The 22909-nt window shown below is 39.2% G+C and overlaps 1 protein-coding gene across 2 annotated transcripts in view; it reads left to right on the top strand.

Annotated features, from left to right (window-relative positions):
- The window catches only part of KCND2 (potassium voltage-gated channel subfamily D member 2), a 361032-nt gene that overhangs the window by 295990 nt on the left and 42133 nt on the right, over positions 1-22909 (top strand). For both annotated transcript variants that reach the window (XM_063446840.1, XM_063446839.1), the window contains exon 2: positions 19084-19246. In XM_063446840.1, coding sequence (XP_063302910.1) covers positions 19084-19246 — 163 coding nt within the window. The remainder of the gene's footprint in view (positions 1-19083; positions 19247-22909) is intronic.

Raw genomic sequence — 22909 nt, 5'->3', positions numbered from 1 at the left:
CCTTATCTATTAGAGCTAATTAAAAAAAAAAAATGACAATTTGCAATATTCCCGTGAATCGTTTTTAAATCAGGCCCACATATCATGCGTGATCACCATGACATCAGGAACATAACACCTATTTTTATGTTTATCTGAATAAACGTTTTCTAATAATTTTCACAATGTGTTTTAATGATTGCAGGAGAATGCCATACCTTGACAACTGCATATTTAGAAACGTAACAATCACGTTTTTTTTTTTAGCCCCAGGATATGATCACTGAGTATCCCCGGAGTTCGCAATAACATTCGAATGTGTGATATGTTTCTCAATCAAGTAAACATCACAACAGAGTGTGCAAGAAAATGCAGATCTTTGTTCCCTGAACCATGTTTATCCGTGAATATCTGTGTGTGTACTGAAGCTTATATGTGAAAGGAGGATTTTATTATGCTGTTAGTTTGTGCAGCTGAGGATAAAGAATTAGCATAAAATGTGAAAAGCATTTGTTTCACACTTTTATATTTCGGGGAAATACTTTTTTCTTCTGCACTGAATTTACATTATACTACATTCTTTCAGTGTGTGTGATTGTGTGTTTTGTATATCCCAAAGCAATATGTTATTGTCTCTAACATTAAATAGATTTATGCAAACCAATATGCCCAAAAAATAGAGACAAAGAGAATTGAAGGATAAAAGGATTTATTGTACGCAGTGTATCCCAATAATATGTTACAGTAATGGGAAAAACAAACTATAGAAAGCTGGCAAGTTCATCATATTAAATTTAGAAATGCCTTAAAGAAACTGTCCTGATCCCTAAAGCCCTTTAGCTTGCTAAAAAGCTTTATGTGTGAAGAATGTGTCCTCTTTTTATTTTACGGAAAGTGCAGATTTCAATAGAAATTTACACTTTTATAAATTAACCTTCTTACACCCCCTTGGCTTTCAAGCAGACCACCGGTCCTGTTACTTCCTGGTTTGGTTAGCTCAGTTAAGCTAAACTCAAGAATCATCAATTGACGTGTGTTGCAAAGACTTCTCATTGAGCTGCATTGTGAAATCTGTGTGTTTGTATGTAGTGTTGTAGTATGTAGTGTTGAAGTGTATGTAGTGTTGACTTTTAAATGCAGGAGTGTGTTTGTATGTAGTGTTGAAGCTTGGATGCTGAGAGGTATGCACATAAACACATATTTACATAGATACACAGACACACACACACACACACATACTGAAACACATGCAGATACATGGATATGCACACTGACACACATACAGATATACAGACACATATACACACACTGACACACACACAGATACAGTCACACAGATAGACAGACTGACACAGATACACAACCTGACACACATGCAGAAACACTGACACACACACACAGATACAGTCACACAGATAGACAGACTGACACAGATACACAACCTGACACACATGCAGAAACACTGACATGCATATACACACAGTGACACATACACACAGATACACACAATGACAAAATACATTTACACGCACTAACACACAGATACACAACCTGACAGACATGCAGATACACATACACACCTACACACATGCAGATACACATACACTCACACACACATACACATACTGACTACATACAGATACACGCACTGACATCATATACATACACACAGATATACAGACACATATACACACACTGACACACATACAGATAAGGTCACACAGATACACACACTGAAACATATCCACAACCTTGCAAACATGCAAAAACACTGACACACATGCAGATGCACAGATACACTCAGTGACACATACACACAGATGCACACAGATGCACACAATGACAACATACAGATACACAACCTGACACACATGCAGATACAAACAGATACAAACACTAACACACATGCAGATAAGCAAACACACATATACACACATGCAGATACACACTGACTACACGCAGATACGCACACTGACAACATATAGATACACACAGATACACAGGCACATATACTGACACACACAGTCACATACACTGACAGTCATACTGACACACACAGACAGACATACTGACACACACAGACAGACATACTAACACATTCACAGACAGACATACTGACACACACACAGACATACTGACACACACATGCAAAATGTACAGGTTGAGACATAGACATCATTACAATTTTTAGAGTGGTTTTAAATTTGCCCGTGTTACCACCCACTATTACAATGATTGTTGTAAAGTATTTTCATAAACATAACCCATCCTTTATTACCTTGTAGTTTGGTTTTCCTGCCGTCCAGTATGGGTGCTGAGGCTGCTGGGAGGCTACTCTGGCTCTCACAGTCCCCCACTTTCGTCTCTCCCGCGCGGGTGCTCTCTCTGGGAGGAAGTGACTCACGGCTGTCACTTCCTCCAATTCTGCCGGTAAACAAGGTGGCCCGGTTGCGCTGTGAAAGACCCATAGCCCCCGACCGGGCCCCTGCTGACAAATGCCCACCAGGTGGCCCTAAGTGCATAGGCCACCCGGTGGGCCTTCTTAGTGTGTGGGCCCCCAGGTGCTGTCGTAGCTGCCATAGTACCTTTATGCATACATATGTTTTTAATGCTCATGTCCGTGACTTATGTACTTTGTGCTGTATACTGTTGCACCATTTTTCCTGAATTTTGCTTGCATCACAATAAAAAGAGAGTAACAAAGAAAAATAGACATCAAGGGAAGAGTAGGATTTAGGGAGAAGATTTAGTGTTACAGAGTAATACGATTGAGTGATATCATTAGAGTAATTTAGAATTAGAGCGTGAATACAGTTGAATTAGTACATGAAGGGGATATGTTTGCAATTAATTTGCACTTTGGCTGCAGTCAAGCTGTTTTAATCTATTTTTTTTGTCAAATGACTAAAGTTGGGCAATTGAATCCCATTCATCTCCCATTCCAGAATCCAGATTGCCTGAAAAATCTCCTTCTGCGTCACATCTCCATAATATTAAGATTTATTAACAATACAATAAGTCTTTATTTCTCTAATTAACTTGTGCCTTTGCCATTCCTACATTTCTATATTAAGCTGGAGAAATTGGAAATGTTATATTTCTCATTAAAATAACATAATTATATTTAAATAAACCCATTAAACAAATGTGGAATAATTGCAATGGTTAGCTAATTACAACTGTTTATTAATAGGTGGCCATTAAATAAAATAAATATTTATACCAAGAGGTGTTTTAAGCATGTACTCACGTCTGCTTGCTTGCGCATAAAATGTATTTTTAGCAGCTACAGACATACAGACAGGTCTCCTCTGACATTCAGAAGTCAAGGATACCAGAAATCAGGGAAGTCGAAACAAAGCCAAAGTCAAATACCAGAATAAAACACGATCCGAAACACACTCTCGGATAACCAGCTAGTGGAAACCACGACAGGGCACTGACAAAAAGGTAATTTGGGTTTAAATAATCCCCTTTAGGCTGTAATTGGCTGTCTCTGACCTCTGACCCTAAAACGTGCGTGTGCATCTATGACGTGACGTCGCACACACGTTGGCGCCATCTTTGATGTGGCCGAAGTTCTTAAGAACGCCGCACACGCTCGGGACCGGAACGGAGGGAGATCGGGCAGCTGCCTGCCGCGACCAAGGTAAGTTTGAAATATCTCTGTCAGCGTGGCTGCACATAAACTAAGCAAAAGAGCTGGGAGCCGTGACAAACACATTGGAAAAAGCCTGTTTGTGGGTAAAATGTGTTAATGTGTTACTAGTGTTTTATGTTTTATATTGGTTTTATTATTATGTTTTATAATAAAACTAGTTTGTCCGAGTATTTTGTACCTTCCTGTTTGTATCCCTTAGGATTTTTTTGGAGTATCCTGCTCTTCATATTCTTTGGTGGGGAAAATACCACCTATGCTGTTTAGGATTGAGCAATATCTATTTTGCTCTTCCTTTGTGAGTATACCTCCTTTATTATTTTTAGCATCACATAGAGCACTATCTCCTGTTTTTAGCTCTTCATTTGCACTGAAGCACAATATGACACAATATGGCCCAATATGACACACTTAATGGGAACACCCCTATTACTGCTGACCACCAAACTCTGACTACTGGCCTAAGGACATCTTTCAACACAGGACCATAAGCATGTCCGTAGACGTGGATTATACCCTCCAGGTGCATATATCTGGAGCTGATTTTAAGCTCCAGAAAATTGTATGTGCAATTTCTTATTTTATCATCACTACATCCTAAATACTACACTATATTCGTGTTTTTGTCCTCTTATTTTACATACTATTCCACTGGGAACTGGAACTGAGGACTTTGTTTGAAAGCGCTGCCTCCCGCATTCCTTTATCTGTTAGTGGACTACCATCATCTCTGTTCAGCTCCATCTTGGTGTGGCTGAAATAAAGGATTCTCTCACAATAACTTAAAAGCCAGAATGCGGTTGTCTCTTAAGAGCTCTTATTGATTAAGTGAACTTTCATTCATTACCTGGTTCAGTAATACTTTAACTTCTCATGCTTGCTTAGTTGGCTTTAGCAATAAACCTGATACAGCATCTTCCAGGATTGCTTATTTCAAGTTACAATGATCAATCAATTCCTTGCATCAATGTTATTTATTCATCTTCGACCTCTCCCAACTCCTTAAGGAGCCATGTTCCAAGCCTTCCAAATGTTTCCTTGCTTGGTTTGCTTTTTAAGAGAACAGGTGGATTCTTTAGCTTTGGATTTGTAATTACAAAACTCAAAGGAGCAGTAATCCTCTTTAATTATGGTTGAATAATATTCTATCATCCCTTCTTAACTTTGTTTTACTGTATTAAACATTGCTTTAATACAAATCTGTTTTGTTCATTCTTTTCCGTGCTCAATATTTCATTGTCTTCTAATTAACCCCTTAAGCACACATGACGGAAATATTCCGTCATGATTCCCTTTTATTTCCGAAGTTGTGTCCTTAAGATGTTAATGGAGGTATTTGGGGGTTTTTTTTATTCAATATTTATGCAGCTTGGGAATAGCTGTTATTCACCAAATTCACTGAGAATCAATTTTAAAGAGAAATCACCATCTGATGTAACTGAGGAAACAATATAATCAGCGATACATTTAATAGGAAACCAATAATAATTTAATAAATGCTGCACTGCTGAAAATCAGAAGTTTTTTTTTCCCTTAACACATTAATGGTAAATTTGCAGTATACGGAATTCCTATTTTTAAATAGTATATACAACAATTAACCACGTTTTGCAGGGTAAATCTTATTTAATGAGGATTTATATTTTGAATGTATACCTAATCTAGGGGCCTTTATATGGATTAACTTAAAAATAACTGGGTAATCATATAATTAGGCAATAGGAATATTGAGGATCAGCACAGTTAAGACCTGAAAAGTTGACAACAGGTGTTTCCACCATCTCTTGATAACTTGGATTGTTATGTGACATACATTTACGTATCAAACAATGGGGAACTTAAAGAAGCAATCTAAGCACCATAACTACTACAGTGCACTCTACTGGTTTATTGTTCCACGGGTGCCCTGGTGCCCCCAATGTAAGTAGTCAAACCAATATCATGCATTTTGACTTCTTACTTAAGGTCCACCAAGCCTCTCTCTGACGCTTCCAGGAAAACTGGAAGCTTTCCTCCAGAGTTAAGCCCATCAGCGCATTCCTTAGCTCATTGACTAAGAGAAATACAACTGACTCTATCAACGATCTTGACCTGCAGAGCTTAGATCAGGGGAGCTAACAAAAGCAGAAGCTCTTGGCTCTCTTGGAGGCTGCAGTGAGGTAGGAAGCGGAGCCTAGGAGACCCCAGTTAAAAAGTCAAACCATTCTAAAATGGTTTAAAAAAAAAAGTAATTGAGGTGTAAATCCAGAACATGCATTTCTTAGTGGTGCTTTTGCACCAGTCTAAAATGGTTTGACACTGAAAAGGCAGCATGACCTGGTACCATAACCACTACAGTGTGCTGCAGTAAGTTGCGGTGTTCCTTTAAACACTACTTACACATTTTTGTAAACATTCGAAATGGACAGTTAAATTTGCTGTTTTCCTTAAAAACTGAGTTTTACAAATACAAATTATACATATGCTAAAGCTTGGTTTTAGACATGAAGGCGAAGGACCTTGAGAGATTCAAACAGCTCACATTAACCCCTCCTGATCCCGTCACACTCACTTTCTCCAACCAAACCGCACTCACCTCCTTTGCTCTGCTACATTCACCCTATTACATTAACCCCCCTAATCTTGTTACAATCTTGTTACACTGTGAGTTTAACAGGATTAGGGTGGTTAATGTGATAGCTCCTCCTCCACATCTCCTCCTCCAACAGTGCCACACTTACCCCAAACCCTGCCACATATACCCTATCACATTATCACTTCTAATCTTGTCACACTCACCCCCCTCACTCTGCCACACTCACCATGTCAGTTAACCCCCTTAATCCTGTCACATTCACCTCCCGTTGCCCTATCACATTCACTCCCCCAATAATGCCACATTCACTCCAACCCTGTAATACTTACCTCACCAACCATGCCACATTCACCCTGTCACATCAACAATTTAACCCTGGCACACTTGCCTCCCCTCATCCTGTAACACTCCCTCCTCCAACCATGTTACCTTGCCCTCCCTCATTCTGTCACACTCCCTCCCAACCCGGTCTCATTTAACCCTTTACTCACCCTGTCACAGTCACCCCTGAAGGCAATCATGATACACACAAAGTCATAAAACATAGCTTTGCCATAAACAAAATGCACAGAGGCCACAGACAGCCCCCTAGATATACAAAACACCCCAAGCAGCTACCCCATACATAAACATACACATGCTCACAGAAACATGCATTCACATACAAGGATACTCACTGTTAGTTACACACTCTCAGGCACATACACAGGTAGACAATGACAGACACACTCAGATATACATGCAGCCAAATAAATACACACTGTAACTGTATGTCTGTTGTGACAAACTCCCCTTTTCAAATGAGTTTGCCACAAGTTCTTGGAGGGGCCTGTTTGCTAGCCTCCTACCCTGTGACTATGGCCCCTGTGATCAACCTTGGTTAAAACCACTGCTTGGGCCCTTTTGGACTTACAACAGGAACACTTAGAACTTTCAAAGCGGCACTTCGAACTCCCGAAGCCATCCGAAGTGCCATTCGACCACCTGGCGGCAGCCATCTTAAGCCGTGAGTACAATGAGCAGTGTTTGGTTGTCGAGTTCATGGAACTCAAATCGGACACGCGACGGAGCGAACACCACTAAACTCTTACCATCTATGGAGGTTCGGCTATCGAACGGGAGTCAAACTGACTTTATCCACGAGCAGCTACGCTCGGTATTTCAAACTGTACTTTGAATCCGTGAAGTAGACCGGCTGCACAGCCTGATTCTCTGGAACTGTTTTGGGCATGAAACCATGCGTGCGGTCGGTCAGAATAAGACTTCCAGGAAATTCATGAACCCCTGAACTGATCTGGGTGATTTTGGGATATGGTGGTCACCCGGATCAGGGCTATCAGTTGATGTACTAATTGTGGGTATATCACGTGTTTTGGGAGTACTTTTGGGGTTTTTGTAAAATGTGTTTTTTCTGCCTGGAGATAATTGGATTAATAACGTATCTAACTCAATTATCTCCCAGGCAGTGAGGAGAGATTGTATGTTAATTATGGGAGCGTCGTGCATTTAATCACTGTTCTTATTGGTCTGTGTCACTGTGTTGGAGTCCCCAACAAGGTCCATGTGGGCATACCTCTTGCATGGGGATTGTCATAAAAGGCCAGTGTGGCACCATTTAAATCTATTCCAGCTTGCACTCCAAAACTGTGTGTCGTCCTGTTATCGGAGGGAAAGAAGATTTACTCACGTGTCTGCTGTTCCAGCTTGCAGGGGATTCAACGGGGAAAGTCCTTGTAAAGACTAGAGCTCCCAGGACTGAGTGTCGTCCAGTGCCTGGGGGTGTCTAGAGCGAATTCCCCATTCGGCTCCACAAAGGAGTGGTTCCAGGGTCCCAGTCAAGCCACGGCGACTGTGGGCAGAAGTGCTGCGGTTTGTTCCCTGTTCCAGCTAGGAAGTGGTTCTTTGGCGGAGGTAACCAGTCAGGGTACAGGGAGCTCCGTTACATCTGTATTGTTCAATATTTGTGTATCTTTCTATTAGTGTGTTTGTGTGTGTATGCATGTGCATGTATTAGTGTGTATATGTATTTGTGTATTAGTGTGTATATGTGTACATGTATTAGTGTGTGTGTCTATGTCTGTAATGTGAGAGTGGTATGGTATGGGCAATACAAAGGCAAAGTTGCAAGCAACATATGCATATTATATACATACATATGCAATATATGGGGAAACACATATATGATAAAGGATGTAAAGCAAGCATGTGAAACTCAAAGTGTGGCACGGGCCACATAAACAAGGTTTAAGTTTATGTGGGCCGCACACACGCACACACATACTCACTGACAGACACACACACATACTCACTGACAGACAGACACACACACACTGACAGACAGACACACTGACACACACACATACTCACTGACAGACAGACACACATACAGACACACACACTAATACTCGCTGACAGACACACACACTGACACAGACACACATACTCACTGACAGACAGACACACACACTCACACATACTTTTCAATATTGCTCCTTACCTTATGGAGCCGATGGGGGCATCTCCCTGGGGTCCTTCCAGCTCCTCACTGCTCCCGCGCGCGGTTTAGTGATGCCGGGTGCAGGAATATGACGTTATATTCCGGCGCCCGGCTTCACTTCAATCGGCGCGCGCAAGGGAGCAGTGAGGAGCTGGACCACTGAGCTCCCTCGCGGTCCTCCTCCCTGGCTGGGTAAATGAAAGCAGAGTAGGCACCGGCAATATGGGGAAAGCAGGTGCCTACTCTGCTATAACACTGAGCGTGCACTCGCGACTCGCGACTCGCCGGGCTGCAAAGATGGTCCTTGTGGGCCGCGAGTTTGACATGCTTGATGTGAAGGATTATACAATAAGTGGGGAAAATATCTATGACATTGTTTTCTTATCTGTAATTTTATTATTTGCTAACTGCTTTTTTAAAAGCCCAACCAAAATTTTCATTTTTGTTTCCAATAACCCCTTAACACCAGCACTTATGTATGCACGACTGTCAGGCTATACAACCATACCCCGCATTCGCGTATAAACGATTAGCATAATTGCAAATTAAATTTGTTTATTGCAAATTATTTCGTAACTACAGTCAGAGAGCTCACAACGCAGAGGCATGGGGAGCCGCAACAATGCAAGCCTCTGAACGATGAATACAGAGACTAGCTGCGCAAGCCCGCCATTCAATATATCTACAGCTTCTTATACACACACAAGGCAACCCCTATTTATTTTTCACTTATAGTGTTAGTGGGGGCCTCATGTTAGAGGTTCACCAAATGCCTCGCAAAGTCATCTCCAATTTTGGTGAAACTAGTTGAAAACAGTTAGACCAATAACTGTAGAACGGTTCTCATGTGCTATGGGCATCATAACTATTTCATTATGCTGCCTTTTTATACTCCTTAATGTCCTCTGCTGCACATGCAACATTAGCTGATTTAAATGCAGCATGTGTGGATTATGGGATTTTCACATATTATGTTCAACTTTTTCATTTAGTAATTTATTTATTTTTCTTATGAAGAATAAAGAAAAATAAGCACGCCTCTGAATATGTTTATTTTAAATATAGTTCTATGGGAATATGTAAATGAGCTGTACTTTAAGTAATAATTATTTGTTTCTACATCAGTATCTTCATTATGAGGGATAAGTAGAAATTTGCTAGAGTCTGATACTTTAGTGTGGTGGCACAAAAAAGTTACACAAAAATGTTTATTTAAATTATTGAGTGGCAAATAATAAAGGGATCTGAGTAGAGCAAAGTTACTGTATATAAAACCATTTTTGGCTGTTCCTCCTTTTTTATTCTCCGTTGGTCACTTCTTACTTGCTCTGAGAATAAAATCAACATTTAGTGGCTCTCCACTAGACTTAAATCATCATATTTTCCCACCACACATCTCTTTTTTGGGTGATACAGGTAGAGCTTCCGAATCATAAAACTGTTAATCCATCGCCCGTCTCACTTGTTTTCATGATGTAATCCTTATAGCATTTGAGGGTTACAGAATTTGGAAGAACCTACAATCGCTCAAAATTTGAATCAATCTCAATACGATTGAAACTGAATGCACAAGTTTAGCAACCATACTTCATCTTCACTTCCTTTTAGAATGTGAGACCACGGAGGACTTCTTCACCACTTCTTGTATTAATAAGCCTAAATGTATTTGTTTTTTTATTTACCTATTTTAAAGTGTTGTAATATGTGTTGCAACTTCATAAATATAATATTTATTATTTCTAATAATAAAAATGCAAATTCAGTTTTTCTTCTTTTTGGCACAGACCTCGAAGTAGTTGAAGCAACTGTGTGCTTTGTTTTGTTGTGTATGTAACAAATTAGGATTAGAATGTTGAAACAGGTAGGGGATAGCTTGCTAGAGAGGCTCATTGCGTTGGGAGCCATCTGTCCTGACAATGGCCTTGTTGACAAGTTCTCTCTTCACAGTTTCCCGTTGGCTTTGACAAAACATAACTTATGTGAAAATCTATTTGTTTTTGTCATTAATATGAATCCACTAAAAACAGTTGTTTTTTTTAATCGCTGTGTGCATGGAAAAAATACTGTCGGCAAGTCAACAAGACCTGTTGGGTTTATTAAAAAATTAACCCATGAGTTATATATCAAGAGTAGAAGTAACCGTGATCTGTCTCAAAGCAAGGTATTTCTGCTTTAATGTATTAAGGCTTAAAGCCAAAGTAACATAATATGAGCTGGTTGTTCGAGGTCCGTAAGGTGAAATGTGAAAAAAGGCCACGAATAGCTAAACATGGGGGACCATTTCATTCCATCCTGGTTTTTTTTTTATCCTTTGGTGTAGGAGGCACTGATCATTAGCACCGTTCTGCATGTAGTGCAGTTATTTATGATAAACTACAAGTGATATTTTTTACGAAAATATCTGTGGGTGGATTGGCGCTATTAATACTCATACAAAGGTGTAAACACAGCAACTACCCCCAAGTGCCAACAAATCACCCAATGGCACTATTTTTTATTTATGATAAAACCACTGTTTTGTAGACAATATGTAAATCATCTTTGCAAATGATATTCGAGAATGATTTTACTAAAAAATAAATAAAAAAAAATAACCTATCAAATATGATTATAAGAGAGCAGGTTTTATTTTTCTAGGTTAATAAATGTGTATTTATTGTGTAACAATCAGTTTGGTACAAATAGAAATTCTGAAACACTATTTCACAGAGATGCAAAATAATGTAGCTGTAAATGTAATAGCTGTGGAACACAATTTAGTTGTGAAACAGATTTTAAAAAAAAAAACCTTCTTTACACTCTTCCCAGTTGCAAATGTGTCTCAACTGCATTCAGGAAAGAAATGCTGATACAGTAAATGGTTCATTGTGGGCAGTGCTGATACAGTGAGCAATGTATTGTGGGCAGTGCTGATACAGTAAGTGATTTATAGTGGGCAATGCGGATACAGTGAGCAGTTTATTGTGGGCAGTGCTATTACAGTGAATGATTTATTGTGGGCAGTGCTGATACAGTGAGCAATGTATTGTGGGCAGTGCTGATACAGTAAGTGATTTATAGTGGGCAGTGCTGATACAGTGAGCAGTTTAGTGTGGGCAGTGCTATTACAGTGAATGATTTATTGTGGGCAGTGCTGATACAGTAAGTAGTTTATTGTGGCCGTGCTGGCACAGCGAGTGATTTATTGTGGGCAGTGCTGATACAGTGAGCAGTTTATTGTGAGCAGTGCTGATACAGTAAGTGATTTATTGTGGGCAGTGCTGATACAGTAAGTGATTTATTGTGGGCAGTGCTGATACAGTGAATGATTTATTGTGGGCAGTGCTGATACAGTAAGTAGTTTATTGTGGGCAGTGCTGATACAGTAAGTGATTTATTGTGGGCAGTGCTGATACAGTGAATAATGTATTGTTGGCAGCTGTCTGGGGCTGACATCTTTCATTCCATGGTGATCCACTGGAAACAGTGTGGGAATCCAGTTTTGGGTTCTCACCCATGGGTTAAGCACTTCTCTACTGTATATTTTCTATACACACAGCAAAGAACCTTATAATCGTTTTATCGTACCTAAGTGACTATTGCATTTGCCCTCTAGTTAATGTCACCTTTATGCCCTGTTTTATGTATGCTTTAAAAGTTCAAGACAAATTTCTATTAAATATTTCTCTGTTTCTTGCCAAAGGCTTTTTACATTTTAAGGATATAAAAAAAAAATCACATTAACATTTGCGTAATTTAAATATATCAATAAAAAAGTAAAACTGATGGCTTCTGTCACGCTACCATCTCTACACCCCCAGAATGTGTGTGTATTTCTGTGCGCGTGTGTGTCAGTGTGTCTGTCTGCCAGCATGTATGTGTGTGTGTGTGTGTGTGTGTGTGTCTGACAGTGTACTCTGGTGTCTGTGTGAGTAGGTATATATTTTGCTCACATTGTGTGCCTGACTCTGTAAGTCTGTGTGGTGACAGTGGATATCTGTGTTTGTCTTTCTGGCAGTTTTATCAGTGTGTGTGTCTGGAATATCTGTGTGTGTGTGTGTATGTGCACACATGAATGTTTGTATGTCTGTGTGTCTATCAGATTGTGTATCGGTGTGTATATATAAGTGTGTGCATATATCTGTACCTGTGTTTGCAAAGAGCAACATGGATGCATTGAGGGTGACTCCAGGATCAAGAAGGTACGGTACGCCACCCTATAAAGTGCAAAGTGCAACGTTTCGGCTGAGTAGAGCCTTAATCATGCTCTGCGTATTGTAAGCTCATTTGGGCAGGTTCTTCTTCTCCTCTAAATATATTCTTTCTATAATCGTAAGGAGCTGCAAAATATTTTAGAGCTGTATAAATACTAATAATGATCATCAGACCTGCATAGAATTATGGATGATGCATAGAAACATAGAAACATAGAATGTGACGGCAGATAAGAACCATTCGGCCCAACTAGTCTGCCCAATTTTCTAAATACTTTCATTAGAAGTAAGGCTTACTGGCCTATAGTTGCCCGACTCCTCCCTATTACCTTTCTTGTGAATGGGCACAACATTCGCCAACTTCCAATCTTCTGGGACTACTCCTGTTATCAATGATTGGTTAAATAAATCTGTTAATGGTTTTGCTAGTACACCACTAAGCTCTTTTAATAGCTTTGGGTGTATTCCATCAGGTCCCATTGACTTATTTGTCTTTACTTTTGACAGTTGAAATAGAACCTCTTCCTCTGTAAACTCAAGTGTAATAAATAACTCATTTATCCTTTTTCTTAACTGAGGTTCCTCTCCTTCATTTTCATCTGTAAATACCGAACAAAAATATTCATTGAGGCAGTCAGCTAGACCTTTATCCTTCTACATACCTTCCTTCTTTTGTTTTTAATCTAACTAATCCTTGTTTTACTTTTCTTTTCTCATTTATGTATCTAAAAAAAGTTTTGTCCCCCTTTTTTACTGACTGTGCTATTTTCTCTTCTGTGTGTGATTTGGAAGCTCTTATAACTTGCTTATAACATGCAGTCAAACAACCAAAGAGACTAAACACCCAAACTCTAGATTTTGATCTTATTTTATAATTTATGTCTTTAATTCCAATGCAAACAACATTGGGCATCATTTATTAACTGATGAATGTCCGCTATCACTCTCAATTCTGTCCAAAGATGGAGAAAATAAATATTGCTAATACAGATGTAAAAATATCCACGTTAGATGGGTCATGGCCAGATCAGAGGTGATGGGGGACCAGGATAGCAATATTGAAATATTGTTTCACTCTCAATAGTCGAACATTGCCATGTGGCTTTTGACACTACATCACTGCAACATGCTATAGTAGCTATGGAGCTTAGAGTGCCCCTTTAAGATAGTGCTGTATTTTAAGCTATGTATTGATGATCTCACTATTGGAAACCCAAATAGATAAGACTGCCATGAGAACTCTTGGGGCTCTGGGATTCCCCACTGCACACTAGAAGACATAGATGTGAGCACACATACCTATACACAGAAAGACACACACATATACATTCCTAGACAATCTCATGATACACACGCCACATACCAATACACACTGTCATGTCACATAGAAAGAAAGATACTCACTGCCAGATAAACATACACAAACAGCTACACAATGGCACACACATACACACACATACACAAACAGCTACACACTACCATACACATATACACACAAATACCCATTTACAAAGACACACATACACACACTGCTACAAAGAGCTACACACAAATACATAAATACACACTGCCATACACATACACAATCTTACACAGATACATTCTGCTGGCACCTGTAATAAAGTATTGGCTACCACTCACTGATGACAGCCCAACCAGTCATTGTCTGATACCAGGGAGACAACTTAGCATCTCTGCTAGCAGGTCCGTACACAGCACTATCATATCCATCATATAATTAATATAAATTAGCATGTGTGATAAATTCCAGTTAATGATGTAATAGTGGACTCTTTAACTTCATAGATTTGCCTTGATCTGTATTGACCTACATGTACTATGAATTAGAATGTTCAGTGACCTGTATTGATCTGACATTGCAGCCAGGGAGGACGAATGATTCGGTTTAGTATGCAAAGTAGACAAATAGATGATGTGATTCCGGATAATGACTAGAGAAAGGTCAGGTCAGCAAAGAAAGGTCGGAACAGTAAATTGTGTACTAACTGCATGTTTCGGACTACAGCGCGGGATCCTAAGTAGTGATGATTTTGGCTCATCATCATATTTACTAAAAGGAGCATTGCACAGATAAAAAAAAATGTTTTTCAATCAGGGGATTTTCTGGTCAAGAAATAATGTGTTCGATATGCCATTGTGAGCTGCAAACTTATATCTCCTCAAATGACATCATTCTGTGAAAGATTTAAGCAGCTTGCAAATTAATGTAATTGCAATAAATGTTCTCACTTATAATGATTATTCCACATATCCTATGGCAATATCCATTTGTTAGCAATGTTAGAGAAATATAAGCTGTTTTAATATGACACGGGATAAACCAATATGATTCCATTTGCTTTCCGAAGTAAAATAATGAATATCTAAAAATAACATCAGTGTAATAATGAGCCTACATGTCCTATCTCATCAATGGCTTGTTAGTCCATATGACTAGAAGGCAGATATTTTTACAAATGTGCTTATTCTGCTGAGTGTTTTTTTTAAGAAGAACATAAAATGTTTCCATCTTGGTTCTTTATTCTCAAAGGAGACATGTGCTCAATTAGATTTTCAAATGACATTTCCCCATGTGCAGTGCTTTATACGTGCTTTGCTGTTTATGTTTAGTATGCTATTTATATACACGTCATTTGTGGGTCTGTAGGCTTTGCTTTCTTGGTGACCACTAGATTGTAACTTTAATGGATTTATTATTACAACAACTTAAAAGGGGGACAATCACTTTTCTAGAAATTGTATTTTTGAAAAATAAATTAAAAAATCCCCTATAACTTGGGTTAACCTATATTCCTGCAATACTCTGTGTTCTTTCTATATATCATTTTTAAAATAAATAGTAATTGAGATCGCAGTCCAGTTCAGGAAACGGCAAGGGGTAGAAATTAATTATTGACTGAGAGCAAAAATGGAGACCCTCAAAAACCTAGGTAAATATACCAGTGTTTATGTCGTTAATACTGGGTTTTCTTTAGGCCTCGGAAAATATATTTGTTAAATGTATGGGCTAAATAACAAAAAAAAATTAAAATTCTGGGTAGACGATTTTTAGGAAGTCGATGGAAGGGTTTCAATAATGCTGTGAACAATTAAGTTGAACTTTGTAGGTTTAAATAGAAAATCTGAACTTCATGAACACAAGTATTTTTTCAATCTATATAACTATGTAACTAAATACTCCTAACATTCCTCCTACACTAGTATATGGCGTGACTGATGTGGCACTATGACCTGGGTGTTTAAAGAAAGCTTACAGGTCTTCCCATACACATAAACATTCAGTATGACGATTAACATGTAGGCTCCCTAGCATCCCCTGCAGGCTCTTAGGAAGGCTTAATAGGCAGCTGGACCTGAGTGGATGAGCAATGTTTACAGCCCTTGCCATAAATGCAGGTTGTGCCTTATACTAATTATTTTATACTAAATGATGTTTTAAAATACAGCTCTTTCTGGCGGTTGTTTCTACTCTTTTGTTTCCAATGTGTATGGGTTACTTGGCACTATTGTCCACATCTGAACACTTAAAACAAACTTGTGTTTTTATTAAACTACTTACCTTTCTACCATTTCCTGTGTATCTCAACTTAGCATCATTAGCCTTCTCAAATTAGGAGTCCCACCACTGTGGAGATAACCTGTATGGGGACCTTTGGCCTACTTGTTACCTGTTTTATGAATATTCTTTAATATTATTTAAGGGAGAATGATTTCAAACACATTTAAATCTAGGATCTGTCTTGACTACAAAATAAACTAATTTCTCCAGCTCTGGAGTACGCTTCATTAATTATTGCGATCAATCTGTTTGGAGAGATAAGGGAATTGAGCAAACATTATCATTTGTGTAATCTTTTTACAGAAGAAAAATATCCCTGAGGAATAACACAAACACACACAAAATAATAATAATAATTTGAACAGCTGCAAATAATAGTGCCACAATTGTCTACGCACAACTTGGGTTCTGTCACGCTGACTTACAATTTAAAGACACAAGTAAAAGATATTAACTTTAAAACTGACATGTTTAATTTTGTGACTACATAATAACATAAACAAAAGGTTTTTAAAGCAATTAACAGTAGCCATGAGTTTTCTTTTAAGGGTGCCTTATGCCATCTGGTGGCCATTTTATTTCCTCACCGTATGTCCTATATACATTTCATATGAGAGATATTTTTTTTGGAAATCAAATATTTTAATTGTGTTCTAACTGATGGAGCATAAACCGCAGTATCAATTCAATATCTTTTTGAATCCATATCTTGTAGTATTGTTAACATCTTTTTCCTGTCGAGGCATGTTGAATAGCATTAATACAATTTAGTTACATAGTTACATAGCTGAAAAGAGACTTGAGTCTATCAAGTACAGCCTTTCTCACATCTGTTTTGCTGTTGATCAAAAAGAAGGCAAAAAATACAATTTGAAGTGCTTCCAATTTTGAAACAAATTAGGGGGGGAAATCCTTACTGATCCCAAAATGGCAGTCATATCTCTCCTTGGATGAAGAAGCAATTACCCCACGATTTCAGAAGTATTATATTTGTTTCCGTCCATTTAATGTCAGAAGGTTTTTAAAGTTCTGTAGCACAAGGAAGTCATGCTCATATTTTTATTATTAGCATTAACATATATTTTGGCAATGCACTCAGAGGAGCTTAAAGGGGAAATGCCACTTCCTATATTTTCTTATATTAAAAACAAAAAAACAAATGTAGAAATCCACACCTCGTTGGCCTGCAACAGGGTGGCTCCATCTTAGCTCCCTGTCATTCATTATTATAAGCTCTTTCATGTCATGATTATTTCTCAATATTGATTTGCAATATTTGCCCTGACTTTGCCTTGTCTACACTGGGATATGATGTAATTTGTGAAATCTTTAATATAAATTTAAAAGGAAAATGACCATTTCATGAAAAGGTTATTTGTAGAGTCTTAAAAATTGCACTTAGTGGGTGTAACATGATTATTAAGACTTTTGATGTATTAGTCACTGGTGTAAATTTCAGAGAATCAAGAGTTCCACTTTAACAATTTTACAAAGGAGATATAAGAACAAATTAGAGACTAACTAGTGCAAATGTTAAGAAGGACAAGATGTTAATGAGGGCACTTACTGATTAGGAGATCGAAGAAGGGATTAGTTTTAGAATGTCATGTCATGAAACTAATAACAAGTGTATTCATATGTACATACACAATTGCCATGTTTTTATAAAATTCACCAAAGATAAAATACCATGAGATAAAAAGGATATTGCTTCAGAAGAATGAGTTTAAAAGGAAAGCCTAAAGTGTTACTAGAACCCTAAATTTTCCGTAAAACCTGTAAAAAAAAAAAAGATATTACTTACCTGGAATCCAGTGTCGGGCGAAGCACCCAATGCTGCTTTTCCACACCCCCTCTGATGTCACTGGAGCTATGCCGAGATCCAATCACAGGTCTGCAATTGGACCATATCACCAGCTCAGAGCGTGTGCGAGTGCTCCATGCCAGCAAGCGTAGGGACCTGGAGGGAGGTGAGAAAAGCCAGGGAGTGTTTTTTAATTTTTAAACCAATGTGGAACAGAGAAAGGTGGGACGGAGCGCATTGCGGGCAAGATGGAGTAGAGAGCCAGCTTCACCCTGCAGGAGCTCTGCTAGCAAGTGGAAGATGTTCACGTCTATTGTCAGTGTGCAATGTGCACTGACCTCACACTTAATTTATTAACAGAATAAACAACCCTTTAATTTTTTTTTTTTAAATTACTGTTGGCGAAAAATATTATCATGTCTATATTTACACCAGTAGCTATTGTACACTTTAATTAGTGATTGTTATACATGGGTTTTTTAAATTGTTTTAATAAATCTATCAAAGCTGAAGTTGCAGTTAGCTGCATAATTAAAAAAATATAATGCATATAGATTTTATTTCACTGTTTTTTATTACTTATTTTTCTATTTCTTCTCTGCCAAGATTAAAATTGTAGCAAATAAACACCTTTGTTTATTAAACTGATATTGTGTTATAATTATAAAACAAAGAAAAATGATCTCACTCCATGGAATCGCTTCCTTTACAATGCAATTTATTTGATTTTGTTTTTTAAACAATATTAATTCAAATGTCATATATGAATGGATTACATCTACCAATTCTTTCTACAGGTATGGTGACATGGTTCCAAAGACGATAGCTGGGAAGATTTTTGGATCGATATGTTCCCTGAGCGGCGTGCTGGTCATCGCCTTGCCAGTTCCTGTTATCGTTTCCAATTTTAGTCGGATTTACCATCAGAATCAGCGAGCAGATAAACGCAGAGCGCAAAAGGTCATATGAGATATATATTTTACACCGTTAGAACACACAAACATTTTCCATTTATTTGAAGAATCTGGGAATGGTAATGGGTGTGCGACAAATGACTATTAAGAAAACTACTCTTTGAAATGGCAAATAATTGTCACCATTTAGGAAAAAAAATATTTTCCAAATAATATGTGAGATGATGACCCTCAAAGTGGACATGTCACCCTTATTGCTCAGTGACAGTGTCTTCATCCATTTGTTATAATGTATGTTTTTATTTTTCAAACATGCTAACTGTTTTAAAGGTACTAAAATTACTAGTTATCATTGGACTTTTTTGTAAATGCTGCAGAATTGCTCACCTGTGTTGAACTAAGTTCTCTTCTCTGTCCATATTTTGAAATGGCTTGGATATACAACTGAACAAATTATAGATATTTATATTTAAAAATATGTTTTCTCTAGAAAAAAAACTAACAAAAAACACATTATTGTTTACAAACTTTAGATGGCAGTTTAGCAAGGCAACAATTTTATTTTCTAAAACATATAATTTAGAGCAGGAAGATATTTTATTAGGGATAATTATTATGAGACAAATCTTTTGCCACTAAAAATAAAGAACATATGGCTCTCACCAAACTAATATTTATGTACTTATTGTATATATTAAGCTATGTTTATTTTGTGTTTTATGTTCAATTTTACTTTTTATTACCCCATAATACCTAAAACCGCTAAATAGTCCTATATGCCCTAAAGTGAATATTAAAAATGGGCAAAATTATTAAGGAAAATACAATGAAAATAAAATCAAATATAGAAATCTATAGACGAAAAGCTGCCACCCTATAGGCACACTCCGATATATAAAACCAAATATAGAAGAAAGAAGATGGGAAAATCCCCACCTAGTGAGGGCGCTAGATGCTAAAGAAAACAGTGTCCTGGAGGGAGCTTAACACCAGAGAAACAATCAACTGTGAGGGATACAAAATAGTAAAAAAAATATAGTGAAAATATATAAAATTTATTCTACAACAATAGGTGTTATATATATATTAAAAAAAAAAAACATAATATCCATAACAGTATGGAAGCAGTACTATTTTAAGACCTGGGAACAAATGCCCGGCATCAACCACTCGGCTAACAAGTAAAAAGTAAAAAGATGAACTATGCAGCCCCTGGTAGCGACTTCCAGGGCTGGAAAATACTTGCAACTGGATCCGTGATGGTTATAATAAGGTCTTTGGACTGCTGGATGGATGGTTCGGATGGCTCCTAACCATCCATCCAGCAGTCCAAAGACATTATTTTATATATTTTAACTATATTTTTTTACTATTTTGTATCCCTCACAGTTGATTGTTTCTCTGATGTTTAGCTCCCTCCAGGACACTGTTTTCTTTAGAGTCTAACACCCTCATTAGGTGGGGATTTTCCCATCTTCTTTCTTCTATAAAATTATTAAGGAAAAGAAAAAAAAATGAATTGGTAATACTACTTCATCTAATGATCTACTGGATAGCTAAATAGACTGTGATGGTCACTGACCAGTTACAGCACACCATCCACTCATTTATTTACCTGCTGTGCCAGGACTGTTGACAGGGATACTTTGTAATGATTATCCAGATTTTACTTGTCTCTTGTCATGAAGGGGTTAGTTAAACTATCTATGGCCGGATTAGGAGCTCATTGGGCTTGATGCTGACAATTATGATGGGCCTAATTACAGAATCTTAACGTCAGAAAAGACTAAAACAGTCATACCTCCCAAGCATAGGCGTGCGCACGGGGTGTGCCGGGTGTGCCTGGGCACACCCTAATCACACCTCCGTGCTGCACTGCCTCTGGGCAGACTGTCATGTCGGGTCCTCGGTCTATGACCGAGGACCCGACACAGGAGGGGGCCCGGCAGCTTGCCCACAATGCCGCCGGGTGCGAGGCCCCTCCTGTCAGTCTGCCCTGACAGAGATCCGGCCTCAGTCTGCAGCTCCGCCGGGAGTGAGCTGCAGACCGAGGTGTCTCGCGATCTCCAGCCTGTCAGAGCGTTGCCGCGGCAACGCTCTGCCTGGAGATCGCGAGACTCACCGTGTGGTCTGCAGCTCACTCCCGGCGGAGCTGCAGACTGAAGAGAGAGGGCGCCCACTGGACCACCAGGGCAGGTATTTAGAAACCCCCCTTCTACCCCCTGTCACTCACTGCTCCCCCACCCCATCTACTCACTGCCCCCCCACCCCATTCACTCATGCCCTTCTAATCACTGCCCCTCCACCCCCCTCTGTCCCCTGTCACTCACTGCCCCCCCACCCTGCCTCTGCCCCCATACCCCCCTAACCCCTGTCCCTAGCCCTCTAACCCCTGTCACTACCCCTCTACCCCTCTCACTACCCCTCTACCCCTAACACCTGTCACTGCCCCTCTACCTCCCTAACCCATGTCACTGCCTCTCCATCCCCTTAACCCCTGTTACTACCCCTCTATCCCCTGTCACTACCCCTCTACCCCTAACACCTGTCACTGCCCCTCTACCTCCCTAACCCATGTCACTGCCTCTCCATCCCCTTAACCCCTGTTACTGCCCTTCCACTCCCCCACCCCCTGTCACTACCCCTCTATCCCCCTAACCCGTTACTCCCCCTCTACCCCCTAACCCCTGTCACTAACCGTCTACTCCCGCTACCTCCTGTCACTGCCCCTCCACCCCTCTACCTCCTGTCCCTCTACCCCCAACCCCTGTCTTTGCCCCTCCACCCTCCTAACCCCTGTCGCCCACACAGTGCACCCCTCACAATCATACACACTGTACCCCACACACACTGAATCCCTCACAATTACACAAACTGTACCCCTTACAATTACATACACTGTACCCCTCACAATCACACACTGCACCCTTCACAATTACACCACACTGTACTCCTCGCAATCACACACACTGCACCCCTTACACGCTGCACCGCTCACAATCACACACTGCACCTATGTATATTTATATATATGTATATATATATATATGTGTATGTATGTATGTGTGTGTGTGTGTGTGTGTATGTGTATATAAAAATGCAACAGGCTGCGCACGCCTATGCTCCCAAGCATCATGTATCTGATGGAGATGGTGTTGGAGGGAAACTCACAGGATGCATTTATTAGAAAACACATACCCTATGCTAATCTCTCACTCTCATCTCCCATGAAATTGACACAAATCTCGTAACTGGCACCGCCCAAAGGGGTGGAACTGCCTAGAAAGGTGGTGGGTCTGCCTGAAGAATTGAAAGGTCAGCCTGGTGTGAATGTATGTCAGACTGCCTGTCAATCATGCAGGCTGGCCAACTAAGAGCGTACTGTGCAGACAGCATCCTGAGCTTGGCGCAAATGTGTCTAATGATGCACTTGCTGTTTGCTTTCTTGGGACTGTGCCCTAGCGCTCACTTGTCCACTCCTTTACTTACCTTATTGCTAGCAGGGAGTTGCTCCTGGTATTCAGTATGGTATAGAAAGGTGGATGTAGTGAGTGTAGAATTAAGGGGACATGGCACAATGTTACAGAGACCATAGCAGCAAGATCAATTGCGCAGTGTGTAAAGGCAGCTTTACCTTAACTAATTTCATAGTCAGCCAGTAACACACAAGTATTTTTCCCCGACATCCCCCTTACGTTTCCATACTTAA

Source organism: Pelobates fuscus, chromosome 3 (assembly GCF_036172605.1).
Source record: "Pelobates fuscus isolate aPelFus1 chromosome 3, aPelFus1.pri, whole genome shotgun sequence".
Classification (NCBI taxonomy): Eukaryota; Metazoa; Chordata; class Amphibia; order Anura; family Pelobatidae; genus Pelobates; species Pelobates fuscus.
The sequence above is the reverse complement of the archived record's forward strand: the minus strand, read 5'-3'. Positions and strand labels throughout refer to the sequence as shown.